This window comes from Gracilinanus agilis, chromosome 1 (genome assembly GCF_016433145.1).
Source record: "Gracilinanus agilis isolate LMUSP501 chromosome 1, AgileGrace, whole genome shotgun sequence".
In the NCBI taxonomy this organism is placed as follows: domain Eukaryota; kingdom Metazoa; phylum Chordata; class Mammalia; order Didelphimorphia; family Didelphidae; genus Gracilinanus; species Gracilinanus agilis.
The window spans coordinates 147,919,741-147,934,136 of record NC_058130.1 but is presented as its reverse complement, the minus strand read 5'-3'; the positions used below and the strand labels follow the sequence as shown (position 1 = coordinate 147,934,136).

The 14,396-nt window shown below is 35.0% G+C and overlaps 1 protein-coding gene across 1 annotated transcript in view; it reads left to right on the top strand.

The window, feature by feature from the left end:
* The window catches only part of LCMT1 (leucine carboxyl methyltransferase 1), a 106,461-nt gene that overhangs the window by 9,257 nt on the left and 82,808 nt on the right, over positions 1-14,396 (top strand). The window contains exons 2-4 of the mRNA XM_044658186.1: positions 2,248-2,339; positions 2,999-3,120; positions 9,416-9,492. Of these exons, the coding sequence (XP_044514121.1) occupies positions 2,248-2,339; positions 2,999-3,120; positions 9,416-9,492 (291 nt within the window). The remainder of the gene's footprint in view (positions 1-2,247; positions 2,340-2,998; positions 3,121-9,415; positions 9,493-14,396) is intronic.

The window sequence follows — 14,396 nt, the reverse complement described above, 5'->3', positions numbered from 1 at the left end:
GGGTGGTCTCAACTATATCTCCTAGCAATTTTTTGAAAGTCATTAAGGACTACATATATACACACATATACATATGAACATATATCAGTTGGGGAGGGGAAGGATGAGGGATTGAAGGGCTTTGTCAGGCATCATGCTCAAAGATAGAGGTGCAGTGGTCCCTGCCTTGAAGCTGCTTACATTCTAAGATGAGAGATAGGTACATATGTGTGTATGTAAAAATGCACAATGAATATAAGGTAGTTTTGAGAGGGAGTGTATTGGTGGAGAAAGAAGAGACCAGGAAAATTTTGTATAGGAGGTGTTGCTTAAGCTGAATCTTGGAGGAAGCCAGGGATTCCAAGATGTGGTGGTAAGGAGGAGGAATGTATGTTTGATATTAGAAGTAATAAGTACCTCTGGCATTTGAGTAGGAGGATTACATGATCAGATCTGCCTTTTAAGAAAATCACTTCCTGCCATGCTACTCTTGATCTCCCCTGTATATTTCATTTGTTCTCCAAGTCTGGAATGCACTCCTCATCCAGATTCTACCCCCTACCCCCACCCACTTGGAGTGGGAATTGGTCTATCTTCAGAGATTATTGGTTGATAGTGTTAAATACTGCAAATTGGTCAGAGGTTGAGGACCATGTAAAGCCCAGATAGAGATTATTGGTTACATTTTGAAAGAGTAGTTTCACTGTGGAAGAGCACCTAAATTTCAGTAGATAAAGAAAGGAAAGAATATAAATGGAGGTACATACAAAGAGTTTAGTAGGATATTTAATGAGGTAAAGTCAAAGGTTTTTTTTTATTGTATTAATAATAGCTAGCATCTATGTAAGCTTTGTGTACTTTAAGGTTTATTCTTATTTGAGTCTTACAACAACTCTATGAGGTAGGTACCCTTATTTCCACTTTACAGATGGGAAAACTGAGGCAGACAGAGGTTAAGTGGCTTATTTGAGGTCATGCAGCTAGCAAATACCTTAGGCAATATTTAAACTAAAGTCTTTCTGACTCCAAATTCAACACTCTATTCACTGCACCACTGGCTATCTTATTTGTCTGTTTTATTTAAAGATTAGAAGGGAACCAAATGTTAAAAGGTAGAAGGGAAGACTGATGGTGAGGGAGAAATTGAAGATGCATAAGAGAGGGCTAATTTTAGGTGTGTAGTACTTAGAGGAAATGGAAAGGAATGAGACCTAGAATACTAACAGGTTAGTTTTTGTTTTTCCTTTGAATATTCATTGGGATATAAAGACTAAAAACTTCCTGAAGACATTTTGGGACAACTTATTCAGAAATAAGTTATAGTGAGGACATTTCTGTAAATTTAATAATAGTTCTAATTTTATCTTTAAAAGAGTTTCTAATAGTAAGGATTCTTCAACTTTTTTAGGTAATAAAATCACTTAGCAGTCTGGGGAAGCAGTCTGGGTCCTATTCTCAGAAAAAATGTTTTTTTGGATGTATAATATAGAATATATGGAGTTACAGAGGAAATCAAGTATGTTGAAATAATTTTTTCAAAATATAAAAAAAGTTCACAGACCCCTTAAGTTAAGAACTCCTATAATTTTAGTATGATATAATCTCTCTAATGTCTTGAAAGAGTTAATGCAATGTCCAAAAATATACACATTCTTGGACAAACTGTTTACATATAAGAAAATCTGTTTTAGTAATATTTGTTCACATCAGATTAGGTTAGATTTAGGAAAGAGAAATGTCTTTTGAAATAAATGTCTTATTAAAAACATAACATTAAACATCAGCCCAAACAACTATATTTGGTTATAACCAATTGTATTTAAATTGATTTGAGAAACCTCTTCTTCTGTGCCTGGGAGTTGGGGAAAGGATGTGTTTATAGTTATAAAGGAATTTCCCACAGGGTAGTCCCAATTTAGTATTTAGAGTATGAGAATACTGATAGTGGGAATATTAGGGTTAGAAAAGTAAATCTGCATTAAACAGAATTAATGAGAGAGAGATAGATAAAAGAACTGAGGAGGAGTGAGAGTTGGTTTAAATTTATGATCTCTCAAGTCAATATCTTTATCCACCTTCTTTATCCACCTTCATCAGTTTTCTTTGGTAAGAAAATAGGAGTCCTGAGAAAGTAGATTGTTTTTTGGCCTCTGATGTTTTACATAATTTTCTTTTAAGTGGCACTAGCTACATCCTAGACATCTCACATCCTGATGCAAAAGTTTTAATTATTTTTAATAAATCTCCCACTTTTATCATCTCTTTCAGGTTTGCTGTGAGTGTTGGCTATTGGCATGACCCATATATTCAACATTTTGTGAGACTGTCAAAAGAAAGGAAGGCTCCTGAAATTAACAGAGGCAAGTTTACCTAACATCATCATTAATATTTGTTAAGTTTCTTTTTGCTTTTGATATTGTTGTTAAGTACTGGATGAAGAACTTAAATAATGGCAAAGAAACTCACCTGCTGTTAGGTGAAACAAGGGGAGAGCTAGGAATTATTCTTTGGAATAAAGGCTTACTATATCACCAAACTTTTAGACACTAAGTTGATGTTCTTAGGAGCTCACATTGGGAATGCTCTGTAGTTTGAAGAATATTTGTGTGGGTTTTACAGGTTGTTCTTTGCTAACTTTTCTGTAAACATAACATTCCATGTATGATAGAAATACTTAGATTGTTTGGTTTGGGGTAAAATAATTGGTTAAGTATCCATTTGTCTTTAGTAAGAGTAAAGCATTGATAATTAAAATATTTTATAATAATATCTTTAGGTTCTCAAAGTATTCTTAATTTCTGATACAGTATTTGTTTATTTTGTTTAGAATGTATTTGGATGGAGATAAGGATTTTTAATCTATCGTTTTTCCCCATAAACCCTTCAAATATATTTTTGTCCCTGTAGAAAAATTCTTAAGACAAAAAAATCTTGTCATTTTCTAGCTGTTTTGTGAATCTAATGTTTTGAGTTTTTTTGGATCATTTGATGAAATTTTATTTCTTTGGAACTGTCTTAGGGTACTTTGCTCGCGTTCATGGTGTCAATCAGCTGCTAAAGGCTTTCCTAAGGAAGACAGAATGCAATTGTCAAGTTATAAATCTTGGTGCTGGTATGGATACTACATTCTGGAAATTAAAGGTGACAAGTATAAATGCTTATCTTGGTCTTTTTTTAAAGTGATATGATTCAGAGGTCCATAAGGGTAGATGAAATAATACACTTTCTAGTTGGTTAGGATTGAGTAACATTTTTTGGCTTTGAAAGCACTTTCCTAGATATCTCACTTGATCTTCACATTGTCTCTGTCATGAAGTACTTCTATTCTGATGCCTGAATCAAAGTAGGTACTTTATACACCATATATGTTCATTGATGGAATGAAACCCCCTCTTAATAAGAGAGGAAATTAATACTTTGAAGTTAATTGGCCTAAACTATAATTTCTCTAGGGCAGCTAGCTGATACAGTGGATAGTGCTGGTCCTGGGGTCAGGAAGACTCATCGTTTTGAGTTGAAATGCAGCCTTAGACACTTTCTAGCTTTGTGACCTTGGGCAAGTCATGTTTGCCTCAGTTTCCTCATGTGTAAGTGAGCTAGAGAAGGAAATAACAAACCATCTAGTATCTTTACCAAGAAAACTCCAGGTAAGAGTCAGAAATGACTGAAAATGACTAAAAAACAAAAAATAAGTTCTCTAAGGGCATAGATTGGCTTATTCTTTGTTTCCATTACAGTTTTGTGCATGTGGAGAGTACCATGAATGTTGACTTTTGCCCAAGCTAACATGGCTTTCCTGTCTGGTACACTTTTCATTATATTAGTTTCCGTGAAGAGACTCCTCTACTTTTTGCTTATTTTTATATAGGTTTGAAAAGTTTCTCTTAAGTTTTCATAGGTATATCTGCCTAAATTTATCATAGCCTTGGAGAGATAAATATGAATTTTATTGCTTGTTAAATAAAATTGATACTCCCTCATTAATTAAAGAACATTTTGTTTCTATTTAATGTTTTTCTATCACTTTCATTTCCAAGAATATACTTCCCTCTTCCCTTTTTTTGGCTTCATTCAATGTTGTTTTGTGGATCAAATGAAATAATATATATTAAAATGCCTTGGAAAAAATAAAGTTTTATAAAAATTTGAAGTATTAAAGTAAAATATTCTCTGATTTGAACTCCAACCCTCCTAAGACTTCTCTTTACTCAGGAAAACAATGACTTCAAAATTCTCTTAAATATTTATTAATCTTTGCCCCCTTCCCTCTATTCAGATTTGATTGTTCAGAGATGTGCCTTTTCTTTAAATTATTTCCCCCCTTCATAGACAACATTTAAAAAATTTTATCTTAATTATAATGTAAAACGCACATATTGGTCATTGAAGTAAGAGCACACTCTTACAAAGCCCAAACTCCCAAATAAAAGTGTGAAAAATAGAATGCTTTGATCTTCATCCATCAGACTCCCAACAATTCTTTCTCTGGAGGTGGATAGCATTCCCTGTCATAACTCTTTCAGGATTGTCCCAGATCATTGTATTGCTGAGAGTAGCCAAGTTTTCACAAGTGATCATCATACAATTATGTTGTTACTATGTACAATGTTCTCTTGATTCTGCTTAGTTAGCTTTCTATCAGTTAGTTCATGCAAGTCTTTCCAGATTTTTCTGAAATCATCTTGCTTATTTCTTATAGCACAATAGTATTTCATCACCAACATGTACCACAATTTCTATTTGATGAATTTTTCCTCAATTTTGAGTTCTTTGCTTCTACAAAAAGAGCTGCTATAAATTTTTTTGTATAAGTAGATCCTTCCCCCCAACCTTTTTAAAATTCTCTTTGAGATACAGACCTAGTAATAGTTTTACAGGATCAAGGGGTATATACAGTTTTATGGCTCTTTGGACATAGTTTCAAGTTACCCTCCAGAATCGTTGGATCAAACAACTTAAATTTTTTTTCTTTATTTTATTCCAGTAAAAAATCTACACACAAGTTTTCCAAGGTTATATGATTCATGTTGTCTTCCTCCTCTTTTCCCTCCCCTCTCACGTAGTTGACAAGCAATTCCACTGGGTTTTACATGTATTATCACTTAAAGCCCATTTCTGTATTCATTTTTGTAATAGAATAATCTTTTAAAACCCAAACCCTAAATCATATACCCATAAACAAGTGATAAATCATATGTTTTCTTCTGTATTTCTATTCCAACAGTTCTTTCTCTAGATGTGGATAGCATTCTTTTCATAAGGTCCTCAGAATTATCCTGGATCATTGTATTGTTGTTAGTAGCAAAGTCTATTACATTTGGTCGTCCCACACAATGTTTGTTACTGTGTATAAAATTCTCCTGGTTCTACTTATTTCATTCTGTATCAGTCCTTATAGTATTTCATTACCATCACATACCACAATTTGTTTAGCCATTTCCCAATTGAGGGACATCACCTAAGTTTCCAATTTTTTGCTACCACAAAAAGTGCAGCTATAAATATTTTTGTACAAATAGGTCCACTCCCATTTTTTTTACCTCTTTTGGATACAGAACTAGTAATGCTATTCCTGGATCAAAAGGCATGCATTCTTTTAAAATCCTTTGGGTATAATTCCAAATTGCCTTCCAGAATGGTTGAATCAATTAACAATTCAACCAGCAATGCATTAGTGTTGTAATTTTGCCTCATCCCCTCCATTATTTATTATTTTACTTTACTGTCATATTGGCCAATCTGCTCTAATTGGAGAGATTTAGAACATTTTTTCATATGATTATTGATAGCTTTGATTTCTTCCTTTGAGAACTGACTATTCTTATCCCTTGACCATTTGTCAATTGAGAAAGGCTTGGTTTCTTATAAATTTGACTTAGTTCTTTATATATTTGAGAAATATCTTTGTTATTCCCTCTGAATGACAGGTGGGTAGATTACTGTTTTTGTTCTCTTTTCTGAGGGGACTCAGAAGTAAAGTATTTCTTTAAAACTTCCATTCCTACCTAGAAGCAATATTGTTTAAATAATTATATTAAAAAGACTATCAAACTAGGAGTTAGGAGGCTTTAGTTTTGTCTCATCTTTGTCCCTGACTATATGTATTACTTAATATAGATTCATTACTTTGGGCAACTCCCAAATTGCTATTTTGGTTCAGTTGAAAGGTTGGTAGAACTGAATCTGAAGTAAAAAGACACTATACTTGGTAGAACAGCTTTGGAATTGACATATTTCTAATAAATTTGTTAGACTAAAATCAGTGTGACCAGGAGAATACATAAGAATATAACTGAGACAAGGTGACTGAGGCTATCTCATGCTTCTTCTGTGGGAAGGAAGCCCATACTTTCTTATTGGGGCTACCCTTGCATTGCATAGCAGGGCCTCACTGTATCTCTGGCCCCAAGCTGTTCACTCAAAATTTTGTTGCCTTGAAGCCTCTTCCTGGGAACTATTGTTTCCCACCTTTCCCTACTTTTCCTACCCCATAGGAGTATAAGATGAATTCTCAGGAATGGATCTCCCCTTCTTTTGACACCATAGTGTTGGCAGTTGGAATCACTCTGTGTTTCCACTCCCACTTCAACTATTTTTCCCCCAGGGAAAAGAATTTTATAGCATTATATAGACTCTAGGTGTTGCCTTGTCACTTCCAGAACAAGAATGCAAGATTTAAATCTGTCCATTTTGCATAATGGTACATAGTAACAGCACATTACAGCTCACAGGTAAATATTTGACAGGGAGAAAACTGAGACTCAGAGAGGCACACAGTTATGGAGCTGGGAATTGGGGAAAGCCAGAGCTCAGTCTTGCTCTTCTGACTGCTAAGCCCCAAATTTTCCCCTAGTATCCCCCTGCTTCCCTATGTGACTTCTAAGGTCCTTCCAGCTCTTAAGATTCTATGATTGGTTTTTAAGGTGAGGAAGCTTCACTCTAGAATTATTGATTACTTGCGCAAGTTCATAAAATCAGGGGATATTTGGTCTAGAATCCAAGTTTCTTGTTCCTTATTCCAGTGCTCTTTTTACCACACCATGTATTTGCTACAAAACTTCTCAACTATGCAGCATTAAGAAAAGACTTTTATGAAACAAATATTAAACATTTGTTCTCTCTGGTTACTAAAACTAAAGAACTCTATGGTTACTCAAAAATTGAGGAACTGAGCTTATAGTTTTAAAACAGAAGAGACTTAATTTGGAGATAAGAAAACTCTACATTCACAAATGACCCCATTTCATCCTGTCTTCTCCAGTACATTTCCCTTTCTCTCATTCTCATTCTGTCTAATTTTCTGTCGCTACCTGTTTTTTTTTTTTAGATTTTTTTTTAAACCCTTAACTTCTGTGTATTGGCTCCTTAGTGGAAGAGTAGTAAGGGTGGGCAATGGGGGTCAAGTGGCTTGCCCAGGGTCACACAGCTGGGAAGTGTCTGAGGCCAGATTTGAACCTAGGACCTCTGATCTCTAGGCCTGACTCCCAATCCACTGAGCTACCCAGCTGCCCCTCTACCTGTCTTTTTGCTGCTTCTCTATTACCTGCAAACCTGCCAATGTCTTCTTCATACTCACAAAAACCTCTCACTTGATCCCCCACTATCTATTATCCCATCTCTTTCCTACCTTTCTTTGCTAAACCCCCAAAGAAGGCTTTCTGCGACCAGTGCCCCCACTTCTCTTCCTCTTCCTCTCTTTTACTCTGGCTTCTGGCCTTTATCATTCAACTGAAACAGCTTTTTCCAGAATTACCAGTGATCTCTTAATTGGCAGATCTAACGGTCTTTCCTCAATTCTTATCCATCTGGGCCTCTCTGCATCCTCTGAAAGTGTCTATCACTCTCTTTTGGATACTTGTCTTTTCTCTATATTTCTGTGACACTGCTATTTCCTGGTTCTCTTACAATCATCGCTTCTGAGTCTCTTTGCTGGATCTTCATCTTTGTTGTGCCCACTAATAGTGGGTGGGCTCCTAAGGCTTGTCTTAGTTCCCTTTTGCTTCTCCATCTATACTATCTCTCTTGGCTTTCTCATCAACTCCCATAGCTTCATTTAATTCTCTAGATCAGTGATGGGTAAACTTTTTAAAGAGGGGGCCAAAGGAAAGGAAATGCTCATCTGTCAGTCTGTTTCTAAGGCAACTCTTTGGAAGTTTCACTGTATTGTATCCTACTCATTATATTCGTCAGATTAGGAATAATGTGGGGAGGCCAGATAGAACATTTTAGGGGGCCGCAGTTTGCTCATCACTGCTCTAGATGATTAGCAATTCTAGATATCTAGCCCAACCTTTCTTCTGCTTGTCAGATATCTCAAAGTGAATGTCCTGTAGTATTTTAAACCCCACATAACTAAAATAAATCCTTTCCCATCCTAACTCCCTATTACTCAGGGTTGGCAAACTTGGTTCCTCATTCTCCCCTTTCCTCATCCAATCTATTACCAAGTCCTGTCAGTTTTCCCTTTGTAGCATCTCTTATAAATGCTCCCCTTCTTTCTTCTAATGCTGCCACTGTTGTGATATATAGGCCCACGTCCCTTCATCTTTGGACTGTTGCAGTAACCTATTGATCTCTTTGCCTCAAATATCTCCAGAATCTAGCCTGTCCCTTACTCAGCTATAAAATCAAACTACTTAAAGCACAAATTTGATCATGGTACACCCTATTCAATTAACTACAGTAGTTCCTTCTTACCTCCAGAATCAAATATGAAATCCTCTGTCTTTTATTAATTAATTTGTTTGTTTTTTTAAGCCCTTAACTTCTGTGTATTGGCTCCTAGGTGGAAGAGTGGTAAGGGTGGGCAATGGGGGTCAAGTGACTTGCCCAGGGTCACACAGCTGGGAAGTGTCTGAGGCTGGATTTGAACCTAGGACCTCCCGTCTCTAGGCCTAACTCTCAATCCACTGAGCTACCCAGCTGCCCCTCCTTTGTCTTTTAAATAGCCTGACCCCTTCCTTCCTTTCCAGGCTTTTTACTTTGCTCCTCGCTGCCCTTTCCATGTGCTTTGTGGTCCAGTGATATTGGCTTTGTAGTTGTAGTCCTTCACACAAGACACTCTATTTCATTACTGTGCATTTTTAATCCTTCTATGGCTGAAATGTTTTCCCTCCTCATATCTCTCTGCTAGTTTCTTCTTGATACCTTGTGCTGTAAAATGTTAAGATTCAATTCAGTTTTTAAAAATTATATAATTTCACGGTATCATTTGATACACATTTTCCTTTTGATTGGGGAAAACAAAGACAAAGGGGAGGAGTTGGAAAGAAATCAGTTTGTTCTCCAAAGTTGTTGCCTTTGGAGGAAAGCCTCAACAGAGCTTGTATAAATTTGTACAAGATTGTATAAATTTTCTTATTCAAGAACTGAATTCTTATTTCATAGTGGTTTAAATGGTTTCTTTTGTATTTATAAAATTTGCTTTTCTTTTCAGGATGAAAATCTTCTACCAAAAAAATATTTTGAAATTGATTTTCCAATGATAGTCACAAGGAAACTATATAACATCAAGTAAGTTTGAAACAACAGTAATAACTCATCTTAAAAGAATGAGCTATCTAGAATAGAGACCCTATTCTACAATGTTGTCCAGAAGTAGTTTCACATGTTGAGTTTTAATATTCATCAAACTGAGGAGATATACACAGATAATTAGAATAATTATGTCCTGATTTTATCATACTGAAAGAAGGCATGGATACTGTAAGTCTGGGGAACAGAGTCAAGAAATGGAGGAGATTAAGTAGCTGCTTGACCAAGTTTCTCTGAATTCTCAAACTTATACATTTAGGCTAACAACCACCACAATAATAAGAAAATTAGCATTTATGTAGTGCTTTAAATTTTTCAAGGTGCTTTATAAATATTATTAATTCTAAGGAAGGTGCTATAGTATCTTCCATTTTTACACATTAAAAAACCAAGACACAAAGATGACTTGACCAAGTCACTGGGCACGTCGGAAGTGAGATTTGAATTCAGATCTTCCTGACTCCAGGTCTATCATTCTATCCACTGGGCCACCTAGCTGCTTCCTTATACTGTCTCTATGTGTATAGAAAGTAGAATGTAGAAAAATAGAACATTGATTAGAAAGTCAGGTGATCTGGAATCTAGTATTGGTTTGACTATTTCTTAGTTTTCTTATCTGAAGTATGTTGTAAAGACCCAATGAAAGTACTTTGAAAATAAAGTTCTTATTCCTGTGAGGTAAAGAGAGGACAATAAAATTAAAGGAGAAAATGAAGATTGAAATGGGATTATGGAGTTTTTAGTTAAGAGATCTCTAAGCAAGAGGAGATTTGGGGGGTTGGAGTCTTCATTCTGATTTAGCATGCCTATTGGAATTAGACAAATTTGTGTAAAGTTGTCAGCTAATTTTAAATTAGGGTTGAGGAAACTATTTACTATGGAACATCATTGACTCACATAAGAAAAAAAATTAGGGCTATGCAGAAGTAAAATTCCATTTTTTTAGTTATTTTTGTTTTTTAAAATATTGTTATTGTTATTTTAATTATAATTGGATGCAACAACAAATTTCCACACAAGCCTTACCAAGCTATATGATCAAAATTATCTCCTTCCCTCCTTTCCCCATCCAGGTGCTGGTAGGCAATTTGATCTGGGTTACATATGTACTATCATGCAAAACATATTTATTTCCACACTGTTCACCTTTGAAAATTAGTAATCCTATAGAACCAACCCCCCACCCCCCAAAATAGAAAAATCATCTACTTTCATCAGCATTTTTTTTTAAAGTTTTTTTAAACACCTTCTGTCTTGGGAGTCAACTGTGTATTAAGGTAGAAGAGTGGTAAGGGCTAGGCAATGGGGATTAAGTGACATGCCCAGGGTCACACAGCTGGGAAATGTCTGAGGTCAGATTTGAACCTAGGACCTCCCATCTCTGGCCTTGATTCTTAATCCACTGAGCCACCTAGCTGCCCCCCTTTCTTCAGCATTCTGAAAGACCTACAGATCTTTCTCTGGGTGTGGATAGCATTCTTTGTTATAAGTTCCTCAGAATTGTCCTGGAACTTTGTATTGCAAATAATAGCTAAATATCTTAGTTGATCATTCAATATTATTGCTGTTTCTGTGTACAGTCTATGAGGGTCTTTCTAGCTTTTTCTGAAATCATTCTGTTGATCATTCCTTACAGCACAATAGTATTCCATCACTGTCACATGCCACAGTTTGTTCAGCCATTCCCCAATTGGTGAACATCTCTTTAATTTCCAATTCTTTGCCACTACAAAAAGTGCTGCTATCAGTATTTTTGTACAAATAGGTCCTTTCCCCTTTTTAAATTATTTTTCCAGGCTATAGATCTAGTAGTGTTATTACTGGATCAAAGGGTGTGCCTTGTTTCTAGCCCTTTGGGCATAATTACAAATTTTAGCAGTCGTTTTAAAAAAAGTAAGCATAGAAGGCTGGAAAAGTTAGCATTTTTTATGGTTTTAAATTTTCCTTGAAAAATTTTTTAAACATCATGTTCATTTCCAAATTTTTTCCTCCTCACTTTCCTGTCTAGAGAACTGTCCTTTGTACTAAAATACATGTTTTAAAAGGGAAGTGAAAAACATTAAAAAAAAAATAACAAATGAACCATACAAGTTTAATGGTATATGTAATGTTCTATATTTATGGTACCCTACCTCAGCAAAGAAAGGATGAAGGGACAGTTTTTTCATCTTTGATGCCAAGCTTGTCCCACTAAATATAGTGGTAAAAACACTTTATTTTCTTACTTTTTTTTTTTAAACCCTTACTTCCTCCTTTAGAAGCAATACTATGTATTGGTTCCAAAACAGAAGAGTGGTAAGGGCTAGGCAATGGGAGTTAAGGGATTTGCCCAGGGTCACATAGCCAGGAAGTGACTGAGGCCAGGTTTGAACCTAGGACCTCCTGTTTATAGGCCTGGCTCTCAATCCAGTAAGCTACCCAGCTGCCCCCTAACACTTCATTTTCAAGCATATTTTGTCATTAGCTAAGAACAAATAAAAAACTCAAAATAGGGAATGTAAGGTTTTTAAAAATTTATATTTTTTACATCAACTACATTTTCCAATGTAACTATTTTCTCTCCCTCTCTGAGAGCCACCTCTTAAACTTAAAAAAAAGAGAGAGAGAGAGAGAAAGAGAGAAGGAAGAAAAATAGTTCAGTAAAACTAACTAATACTTCCAATAAATATTATTATATTCAGTGTTCTATACCTCCAGATAGTTTTTCATACATTTTTAGGGCCAATTTGGTCTTTTTAGTTTCACAGCATTCGTTTTGATTGTTTTGTTATTAGGATGCAAGTTCTTAAATAAAATATGAATATATATCTCATTTTTCCACCATTATTGAGAAGTAAGATGTTTTTAAACAGCACATTTTCTAACTTAAATTTATTTAGAATGATCTGAATAATTCACTTAAACATTTACTAAGTGCCTACTATATACTACATGTAGAGGATCCAAAGACAAGAAATTAAATACTTCCTTCCCACAAGGAGCTTTGGTTTCATTAGTGGGGGATACAATGCATGAGATAATTTGTGATTATGAATTCCTGTCCTGGGACTGTAACCCAGGTCAAAAATCTTTTTCTGGTTTATCTAAAATCATACTTAATGTGTATAAAGAACTATAAAATGTTCTTTCTTCTTTTTCTCTCTCTTGCACACATACATACATATATAAACATGAATATACATATACAAATTATATTTATAAATTTTATATGTAATATACACATTTTATATAATCACATTTATATAATAATAGGATAGGGAAGGTGTGGAAACAACAATTTATTGGGAAAATATTTGAAGGTTTTAATGAATTTTAAGCTTAATATAAATCAACAGTGTGTTATGGCAGTCATAAAAACTAATGTAATATTGGAATGAATTAGGATTTTAATAATGTCTAAAATAAGGAAGTATTCTGCTGCACATTGTTCACCTCAGATATTATCTAGAATATTCTGTTCTTTTCTGTGTGCCACATTTTAGATAAGACATTAATAAGGTAGAGGATAAACTGAATGTTGAAGAACTTTGAGATCTTGCCATAAAAGAATCCATTGAAGAAATTGGTAATGTTTAGCCTGGTGAGGATTTAATTTTCTTCAAGTATATGAATGATTGGTGTGTAGAAGAAAGAATAGACTTATTCTTCCTATTTCCACAGGGCAGGACTTAACTAACAAGAGAGGCAGAATTTTTCTTAGTATCAGGAAAGGTTGCTAATTATTAGAGCAATACAGAAATGGAATGGAGGGAGGAGGGGAAAAGGTTATGAATTCTAGAGATATTGTGGAGTTGGACTCAATTATACTTTGCATTTGATTGGATATCGAAGGCCAGGGGGAAGATGTTACAGGAAAATGAATGAGATGTATTGAGTTTTACAAAACTTGGTGCCTGGAAAGATGGAGTGACCCTCAACAAAAATAGGGAAATTAAGAAATGGGGATGGACATATGATTATTGAATCCATGAGACCCTGAGGAGACCACCAAGAAGTAGAACATAGAAAATAGAGTCTATGCTCTATGATCACCCTAGTACAAATATCAATAATATGGAAATAGGTCTTGATCAATGACACATGTAAAACCCAGTGGAATTATGTATTGGCTGTGGGAGGAGGGTGGGAGGAAGGGAAGGAAAAAACATGAATCATGGAACCATGGAAAAATTTTCTTAATCAATTAAAAAATAAATAAAAAAAGAAAATAGAATCTGGCTAACTTTTGATAAGGGGAAGATCCTTATGAATAGAAATTGGGAGATGGAAGATTATTCAACTAAGGACACTGAGAAGAATTAGTAATATAAGTAGGAAAGGCTGAAAGGAGCAGAATCACAGAAGCTGAAGGGTAACAGGATTTCTTAGGGGAGGTTAATAGAGAAAGGGTCAATAATTTGATTTAACTATTATGAGCTTGTGAATAACCTGGAGTTTCCGTCAGAATCTTGGAAACTTGATTTTAAGGAGTTGAGAACTTTGAGAACTAAGTGATGAGTGAGGAATTACTAGGGTAGAATATAACCTTATTGAGAGCAGGGGTTGTTTAATTTTTGTTTTTGTTTCTGAAGTACCTGGCACAGGTTGGCTCTTGATAAACATTTGTTGGTTAATTTATTGAAACATAACCAGCAAATAAAAGCAATTTCTTAATGAATTTAATGATAAAAAGGAGAAGAAATATTGGACAATAACCTGATGGCACATGTTTTAAGGACAGGGACAACCTATGCTTGCCTACAAGCATCATGGAAAGCCAGGAGAAAATTTCTCATTGGAAATGAGAAAGACAGAGAATGTCCAAAGGGTAAGCAGATTCCCAAGAGTGATCCAGAACTGGAAGGGGGCCTTTAAAGAACACATGTTTCAGCCTTCTTGTTTTA